We start from the raw sequence: 9,698 nt of genomic DNA, 5'->3' as shown, positions 1-9,698 counted from the left end.
CCTGCGTCCACCCTCGCCACACTCTTCACAACAGTGCCCAAAGTACTACCAATGAGGCTTGGTTTATCTCTTGATTCAGCCATTTGTTTTATTATTATACCCGAGGAGCCACGGAGACAAATAATTGCTGAGACTAAAACAAATGTGAAAGGCTCGCCTCTCTCTACCTTCCACTCCCGGTCTTGGCCTCTGTTAGGAAGAGATCAGAGAAGGAAGAGTTGATTGAGTCTTAAACTTTGAAACTAAGTTCAATGCCTGAAGACTCCAACATAATAAAAAGAAGGGTAGGACAAAAAGCTGGCCACAGAACATTATCCAAACCCGTGTTACCGAATGTACATTAGCAGGCAGGGACGGGGGATAAGCCTTAAATTCAACTGTCTTTTACAGATTCTGGAACTGTCAAACAGAGTGAATGGGGCATGAGGCAGCATGGGGTCCCGTATCAACGGGGAACTGTCCAGCACAAAAAAGCTCCTGAAAAACATGATGTCAAGTACCTGCGAGATCTTCGCTCATAACACACTCACCACCTACTGCATGGGATTTTTGCACAATAAATATGCCCAAGACTATTTGTAACAAAAGAGTGCACTATAACTAGCCTGCAATGCATCTACAGCCAGGTAGAAGTTGTACTTCCACTGGTGCTTGCCAATCTGAGTAAACCAACAGGACATACTGTCCATTTCCCCCGTTCCTGCGCTAGGTTGTTACCGCTCCAGGAAGACCGGTAACAGGAAGAACAGAAACTATTGGCTTCGAACAGATGTTACGTGTGCTGGTAGAAACAGTAGTTCCAAAGCCAGTCCTAACATTAAAACCCTTAATAATATTCCTCTGGGGCTAATTCTCAGAGTGAGATGATGAAGTTGCAGGAAGAAAGAGTCAAGGCTGAGCTTTCCGAAGTAAAGGGAAAAAATGGACCAAAAGGAACATGAGTTGCTGGTCCATCTGGTAAACTTTAAAGCAAAAGCTGCCCCAAATCAACGTCTCCTGTATGCCTTTTCACCCAAGGCAGATATGCCCACGGCTATATTCTTTACTTATAACTGTGAATAAATGTATTGGTTTGTGGCAACCCAAGTTGGCCTGTCTACAATGCAGGCGCCATCTAGAAGTGGTGCAATCGCTACCATATGTCAGTATTTCCCAACCAGCCAAAACCGAAGGGTGATATTATTAATAACACTACGGGCCTTCTGACTAATGGTCGAAAGCTCACGGAAGGCTGCTGTAGAGGTAAGAAGTTAAGGGTTTACAATCAGGAGCCCAGAATCCGTGGTGTGATGAGCAGCCTCAGAATTGGTAGCCAAAGAGAAAAGAGAGAGAAGAGTGCGTGGCTCTGGCTCACGTACAGATTTCATTATTTCTAGTGCACTCTCTCCGGGTATGCCAGTTCCTAACGGCCACCACCACCTTCCTCTAGGCACAGGTTCTCTCCTTTCTCCCGCACGCCCTTAAACAAGCCACTGTAGCAGATGAGTATAAGAAATAGAACTACTAAACACGTGTGGGCCAAACATATCTAGCTCTGTTTGTCACTAATGAGCTATCTGGAGAACATGCTATATATCTTGGCTTGCGAGAAGGGGAAAAAGAAAGTCCATGGAATAATCCATAGACAAAACATGTCCTTTTCTCCTTCTTTTATCATCACTTGAACAATCTTCATTTAAACTGAGCGTTTCCTCTACCGATGTACACTGGTGAGTTTACTTGGCCAGCGTTCTGGCTAACCAGATAAATTTGTCCAGCTCTGAGTGTCTCCATCTTCAGCGTCAGGTGAGAAGCCCATTGTCTTTGTGTGGCTGATTGGTTTACCGTTACATCTATTCTATTAGCAAAGGAATGTGGGTTGTTTTGCATCAGGTTCCAGCACGCATTTTCCATACGCGTCTCACTTCAAAACAATGTATCAAATGCACCATTTCCCCATTTGCTGATCTTCAATTTACAAAACATGGCAGCTCAAAAAGCTAGGGTAAATCATGAATTGTTAATAAAAGCATGTTAGTTATTTTATTGTTCCTCTTAAACAATGTTTTCGATACAAGTTTCCCCCCTTAAAACCAGAATGTGCCAGTTTCTAGTTCATCCCCCTCCTAGATAAAGTTGCATTCAGCAATCCCTGGGGACACAATAATGGATGGAGACCGACTCTCTCTCGCACAAGTAATTGAACATCTTTCTTTCTTTCTTTCTTTCTTTCTTTCTTTCTTTCTTTCTTTCTTTCTTTCTTTCTTTCTTTCTTTCTTTCTTTCTTTCTTTCCGGGCTGGATGAGAAACTGGAGAAAGCCATATGATGACAAATGTTAACTTTACTTGAGATTTTAATATGTACTCTCTGTGTGTGTTTGAGGGGGGTATATGTATATGCATAGTATACGAATATGTATATATGTACATAGACGAATCTCAGTGCATGAGAGATACAGCTATTCCGGCACTCTTTAAGGGTGACACATGGCAGATCGGTTATCAGATCACTGCATCAAACAAACACCCGGCTGCTTTTTCCTGGTGCCTGTCTTAGCACTCCTGGAGCAGACGTGATAACATCTGGGCTATCACCCAGGGTTATCATTAGAGTGCCCCAATGGACTGGCTTCACCTGTGTTGTTCCCTTCGGATTCAAATTAATCCCAGTTGTTGATCATAAAAGTGAGAGACAAATTTACAGGTTGGTTAATTAAAGGGTTTGGCTGCCACCCGTTTTAACTATATATAGTTAACTTAAGAATTCCAGTCTAAAAAAGATCGGGCCATAACCCAAAATATTAGTCATCAATATATTTGCGAATCATTATTCTATTACTTTTTCCTAACCGTTTCATTTAAATGCAACAATAAAACTGGGGAGAAACACGGACAAAAAAGAATCTCAACAACGTTATTTTCCAGCCTCTTCCTCCTTTTCCTTTCTGCAGTAATGTCTATGCAGGCGATTCAGACTAGTTTCCCTGTGTTCTCTCTTCATAAAAAGAACCAAACTACCCGTAGTTTTAAAAATAAAAAGGCTTCGTGATTATTTTATGCTTCAAGTCATGCCGGAGTGAGAGGTGGGTTTTCACACAATTAAAGAAGAGAGATTTTACAGGCTGCAAAAAAGGAAATGCACAATTTCATTTCAACAGTGTTTCCCATGTAGAAAGCACATGCTCCTTGTGGGCTAAGTGGCTGTCACTAGCGGTGCCTGACACAATAATATTTGCAACAAAACAAGATGGGGAGAAATGAAATTATATGGAAATCAATAGACTCTGACTGCTTCAAACCAATGTCTGTCACAATGATTATTCTCAAGGAGCTTATTTAGAATTCTTAAAAGTAACAGGCTTACGCTGGAAAGCTGTCACTTTCTGTGTTGAGAGTCCTCAACACAGAGACACACACGTCCCTCTGAAGGACTACACAGGAGCACAGGAAATGAACATCTCTTTCGCTAGAATCCAGTTATTATTTTAAATAATGATAACTATATGTAATTAGACACCATGTACAAGCCAAGTACAAAATCAGATCTGTACATTACAGGTACCAGCACCTAAGCATGCACAAACTCAGAGACAGCTATAGAGACATGCACACTGCATTGTATTACATGTAAGATCTGGGCATGTATACATGTACGTATATTATACGCAGATGGACATGCAGGCACATAATACATAGATGCGCACGTTGGTGTCTCTGTGTCCGATTAGAAAGGCGAGCAATGCGCATGTGTTGCAGCTACAGGTGTTGCACCTGCACTGTCCTTTCTGGTGGTCATTATAAGAGCAGCTCTCAAACTCCGGCACCGGCTAGACGTGCAAACGCGCAAGGAGATGCAACAAGGCGCAGGGAGGGAGAGAGCGGGAGGGCGGGAGGAGGAGGCAGGGGGAGACAGCTGATGTCTATCAAAGCCGTAGCTCCAAGCTCTCGCGAGAGTCTGCGGGGCCGTAGCCACGAGATGTGGGGCTCAGGTGTAAGCAGAGCGCATCTCAGCCCAGCGCTAGGATAGAGCAGACAGATAAGTGAGACCGAGAGGGCTGGAGGGAGTCTCACTGTGCGGTCAAAGGGAGCTCCAAGAAACAGCGGCACCAGCAGTGGGATCTGCCGCTGCACCCTCATCCCGGAGAGCGCCCGGAGAGCACTTTTCCCCTTACTTCAGGAGTGTTTGTGGATTTACATGCCAAGCCTTCAAGATGATGTCCATGAACAGCAAACAGCCGCATTTTGCCATGCATCCCACCCTACCTGAACACAAGTACCCCTCGCTGCACTCCAGCTCGGAAGCAATAAGAAGAGCCTGTCTACCAACTCCACCGGTAAGGGGCAAGCCGCTGCATCTCTCTCTCTCTCTCTCTCTCTCTCTCTCTCTCTCTCTCTCTCTCTCTCCCCTCTGTATATTGCATGTATGTGCATTAATAAAAAAACCGCTGCGAGGCACATTTTGACAAGCGGCGCTTAATGTTTTTTTCATGTCCTCCTCTGCAATCATCTGAGCGCCTGTGATCTTTTTTGAAAGCGGTGTTCACACGAGTCTCCGACTTCCTCCACTTTTGGTATTAATTTTTATGACTCGGCCTCTGAAAGGAATGTTCTTTATGCGCGCTGGTGTTTGACACAATTCCCCAGCTGAGAGTTACATATCCATTTCTTCTTCTCCTTTCTTTTCTTTTTCTTTGCCCCCTCCCCCACTTCACTTTCCCCCGCTTTCTGGTTCCCTCCTCTCCCTGCTCTCTCCCTTGTATTCGCCCCTCTCTCGGCTCCCCCATTCCCTCGCTCCCCCTCTCCTTGGGCTCCCCTGTGATTCTCTCTTCTCCCTCCCTCCCTGGCTTGCTCCCCCCTTTTCGTTCCCTCCTGCCCTGTCTCCCCCACTATATCCCCCCATCTGCCCCTGCTTTCCCCATCTCCACTTTACTCTCTTCTCTCTGCCCCAATTCTCCTCGCCTCTCTCCTCGGCGTTTGCCCTTTTATTACCCCCTCCCGCGTCTCTCTCCCACCCAACTCTCCTTTCTGCCCCCCTATGTTCCCCCCCTTTGTGTCGATTGCAGTTGCAGAGCAATATCTTCGCCAGCCTGGATGAGACCCTGCTGGCCCGGGCCGAGGCTCTGGCGGCCGTCGACATCGCCGTGTCCCAGGGCAAGAGCCACCCGTTCAAGCCGGACGCCACCTACCACACCATGAACAGCGTGCCGTGCACCTCCACCTCCACCGTGCCGCTGGCGCACCACCACCACCACCACCACCATCACCACCAGGCGCTGGAGCCCGGGGACCTGCTGGACCACATCACCTCCCCGTCGCTGGCGCTCATGGCCGGCGGCGGGGGGCACGAAGGGGCCGGCGGGGGCGGAGGAGGCGGCGGAGGAGGAGGGGGAGGCGGCGGAGGCGGCGGCGGCGGGGGGGGCTTGATCTCCACCTCGGCCCATCCCCACTCGCACATGCACGGCCTGGGCCACCTGTCGCACCCGGCCGCCATGAACATGCCCTCGGGCCTGCCCCATCCGGGGCTGGTGGCCGCTCACCACGGCGCGGCGGGGCAGGTGGCCTCGGCGGTGGTGGGGGCGGCCGGCCTGGCCTCCATCTGCGACTCGGACACGGACCCCCGCGAGCTGGAGGCCTTCGCCGAGCGCTTCAAGCAGCGGCGGATCAAGCTGGGCGTGACCCAGGCCGACGTGGGCTCGGCCCTAGCCAACCTGAAGATCCCGGGCGTGGGCTCGCTGAGCCAGAGCACCATCTGCCGCTTCGAGTCGCTCACCCTGTCCCACAACAACATGATCGCGCTCAAGCCCATCCTGCAGGCCTGGCTGGAGGAGGCCGAGGGCGCCCAGCGCGAGAAAATGAACAAGCCCGAGCTCTTCAACGGGGGCGAGAAGAAGCGCAAGCGGACTTCCATCGCCGCCCCGGAGAAGCGCTCCCTGGAGGCGTACTTCGCCGTGCAGCCCCGGCCCTCCTCCGAGAAGATCGCCGCCATCGCCGAGAAATTGGACCTGAAAAAGAACGTGGTGCGGGTTTGGTTTTGCAACCAGAGACAGAAGCAAAAAAGGATGAAATTTTCCGCCACCTACTAAACAAGCCAACAAAACCAACGCGCCAAGTTTCCATCCCCTGGAGTGTGGGCGAAGGGAGGGAACCGAGGGGGGGAGCTGTTGGGGGACTGGGCGTGAAGGGAGGGAGATTGGGGGGGTGCGAGTGGGAGGGGATATTGTGGAAGGGGCGAGGGGGCTGGAGGAGCCAGTGGACTTCTTGTTTGACCAGAGACACTCTCAAAATCTCCTGGGGACCAAGGAACAATGTAGGGGAGAGAAAAAAACATCAACAAACTTCTAAAGGGAAAGAAACGAGAACAACAAGAAGAGCAAAAGTAAATGCTCTAGAAATCCATGGGGTGCACTTCTGCAGGCTGATCGCCCCCTTTACAGGAAGAGAGAGCGAGAACAACTCAAGCGTAAACACACAGAGACACACACAAAACTTACAAATAAATACATTTTAAAAAACCCTGAGTCACCAATTTTAAAAGGAAAAAAAAAAAAAAAAACACAACCCAGAAGGTGAAACTATTGGTGATGATGCTCATTGTTTTTGTTTGGGTCTCTTTTTTTCTTTTGTTTTTAACTATGTTTTTAATGAGGCTTCGTGATGGTTCTTCTCTGTGTTACTGGGGGTTTGGAGAGGGATGTTTTTGCAGTTCCAGTTAGGTTCGGATGCCTTGTGGGGTGAGCCGGGAGGGGGAGAGATTCTGACCCTTGTTTCATTAACACTAGCTAGCTAAGAGCAGAGAGTGAATGCTCAGTCACAGGCTTTATACTCCGGGAAATTTTCCCTTTATTCTGCCCTCCCTCTGCTAGGGAAGCCAACCATTTTTATAACTAGCTATATAAAAAGTTACTTGCCCCTTTGTTCCTTTTCCTCCCTGTGTGTGCTTTGTGTTTATAACTAGAGAGAGATCCATATCTCTATAGAGATACATCTAGCTAGAGATACAATGCATACGTTAGCTGTTATACTGCCCTGGCTGCCCTGTTAGCGTTAGAAGAAAACATACTCTGAGTCATTAAGTCTTGGGGTTAAATGTGTCCTTCCCCTCTGGCATCTCTTCCAAATCTGTTGGAGAGGTTTAGAGGATTGCGGTGGTAGAAGGTTTCCTGTTAGTAACAGGGTTTATTTTACATAAGTAGGTAAGCGAAATCACCAATGTAAAGAGGCAGGATTTGAAACGACATTTATTTCTGCGGGGTCTGCATGTTGAGGGGGAAAACATTTGGGTTTAAAAATCGTTTATTGTAAATAATAAACGTTAGGTAGAGGAATTGTTTTGTATGGTTACATTTGCACTATCACAGTCTCCCAAATTGGAAAGCAAAGCAATTATTCCGTATTATTAAAGATAAAGGTGCATTATATCTCGGGGATGGGGGGGGGGGGAGAAGGGGAGGGGGAATGGCCAGAGCTCGTTGGATAAAATACCAGCTGTGTGCAAAAGACATTCACTGGGTCTGGTGTTATTGGAAAGGCTTTAAAAACAAGGCATTTCTGAAAAGAAAACGCCCTGCTGTTTAAAACAAACAAAGACTGAAATCATGCATGACCTAAAAAAGGCACAGAAAGATCCGTGATAAGGTCTCGCTATTATTTATTTATTTATTTATTTATTTATTTATTTATTTGATTATTTATTTAATTATTTTGTGTATCATTGTTTGCAGCGCAAACATTCTATGCATTTTGAAACTGAGCACTAAAAATAGAGTAGCTTCTGGTAGAATCTTTTGTGGATGGTGTAATTTCACAGTTTACTGCCTGTTTTCACCGAAAACACAAACATTCTTGTCACGTTCTTGTATTTAGATTTTTTTAAAAAGGAAGATGATTGTAAATATTTTCGTTAATGCAACACACACATACACAAAAAATGGTTACAAACTGCAACCACGTGTGGATCCTGAAATGTCTCACTGAATTATCTACCTGTCCATGTATGTTTGCTGAGCTTTCTCCTTGGTTGTGTCTTTACTATATTACTTTTATTTCTTTCAGAAATATTTCTGTAACACAAAATACAACAGGGAGATAAGTCCCAGCACACTTACAAATAAAACAAACATGAAAACAGAATAGTTTATTATTGGGTGCATCTTTTTTTTGTTTTTGTTTTGTTTATTTCTGAGGCACGGCTGATAAATTCAAGATATAGCCGTTAGACAAATACTAATTCTACCAAAAAATAAAAATAGTGAGAGATGTATTTTTCTGCTAAATTCAGAAATCATTACTTTGAGATAGCTCTTATGTGAAAATCGGTGCTCTGAATAAAATTAACTATATATTAGCTGCGTGTGTTTCTTGAAGTTTATTCTATAACTGCAGAAAATATAAATCAAAGTAAAATTAAAAAGGACTTCTGAAGTATTTCTTTTCAGTTTGCTGGAAAGGATTGTGCACCGACAAAATATGTGTAAAGAAAAAAAAAAGCTTGGTGCTTTCAGGTTTATATGTTGTTCTGACTGGCCTAATTGCACTTAATTATGTAACAAAATATTTTATTTTTATTTTGTGTTAATAAATATGAAAATCATAAACTGATCTCTCCTGACGTTGTAAATGCAATTGTTCATTAGGAACGTATAGGATGCCACCTACTGCTTCAAGTGATCAAAGAACCTCTTTCTTTTCTGATGACCTGTGACTAGATCAGATGCCAATTGTAAAAAGTTACTTAATAGCTGGGATTATTTCTTCTGTAGACATATTTTAGCCAAATCTTTTTAATTTTGCCGGTAAATCTGTGAATCAAGACACTTAACGTGATGTTCAGTAAAGAATAAAACGTTCAAAAAGCTGTGATTTTAAGCAACTGTTGATGTTAAAAACAAAAGCACTAAAGGTATTTTTTAAAAAAAATAGATCTCCTCCACCGGAAATTGACTTGTTTCTGTGTTATTAACTTGAAATGTCATCAGAATTTTTAATAAATGCATTTGTAAAAAAATATTATTTTATAGAAAAGTATTACCGGATATCATTTTTGGAGAGTCAGGAATGAACAAATAAAATAAATTACAAACTTTTTTTTAATCTTCCCCCAAACTGAAATGTTAGAGGACAACACGTTTGTATTATACAACAATGACCAATGTATGTATTGAAAAGTAAAGAAGTTTGTTTTGTATTAAGTACAATCCTTATCGAGTACAAAGAAAATACTATGTTAATAAAACAGATAATGAAAAATAAAAAAAAAGAACAGCTTTGCAGAGTTTCCTATTTTTTATGGTAGGAAACTGTGCAAAACCAGAATGCTCTGCTTTCTGTTGAATGGATTTGGACATTTCACGACAGAATCCCAAGTACCAATGAAGCCTTTTTAACCAACTCACTGAAAATAGCTCCGGGGGTGGAGGGAAACAGGTTTCGTTTAAACTTTTGCTTCTTAAAAAAAGGCTGAAGAGGGCGAAAATTCATTCCAATATATTGTCAATAAATATGTAATCGCCTGAGCGGGGAATTCAACTTTGTTGCTAAAAAGTTAGAATTACTCTCCATGCTGGAAAATGTGGCGGATCTATTCTAGAACATACAACCTATATCTTCAGAACTTCTATCCAGTTCAGAACCTGTGGCCCCTGCCGTGGAAGGGTGAGGAAACTTTGGTACCGTAGTCTCTTTAGTTTCATATTTTCCACACTTGCTATATCTTGTCGATT

At 44.4% G+C, this 9,698-nt stretch overlaps 1 protein-coding gene across 2 annotated transcripts; it reads left to right on the top strand.

The window, feature by feature from the left end:
- The first annotated feature begins 3,979 nt into the window (after nucleotides 1–3,979).
- POU4F1 (POU class 4 homeobox 1) lies at nucleotides 3,980–6,062 on the top strand. Of its 2 annotated transcripts, XM_054016556.1 has the most exons (3): nucleotides 3,980–4,313; nucleotides 5,043–5,310; nucleotides 5,380–6,062. In XM_054016556.1, exons 1-3 carry the CDS (start codon nucleotides 4,191–4,193, stop codon nucleotides 6,060–6,062), a joined length of 1,074 nt encoding a protein of 357 aa, XP_053872531.1. In that variant the 5' UTR covers nucleotides 3,980–4,190. The 2 variants fall into 2 exon arrangements, with proteins under 2 accessions (XP_053872531.1, XP_053872529.1); XM_054016554.1 differs by having other exon boundaries at nucleotides 5,043–6,062.
- Nucleotides 6,063–9,698: the final 3,636 nt, after the last annotated feature.

This window comes from Malaclemys terrapin, chromosome 1 (assembly GCF_027887155.1).
Source record: "Malaclemys terrapin pileata isolate rMalTer1 chromosome 1, rMalTer1.hap1, whole genome shotgun sequence".
Lineage (NCBI taxonomy): Eukaryota > Metazoa > Chordata > Testudines > Emydidae > Malaclemys > Malaclemys terrapin.
The sequence above is the reverse complement of the archived record's forward strand: the minus strand, read 5'-3'. Positions and strand labels throughout refer to the sequence as shown.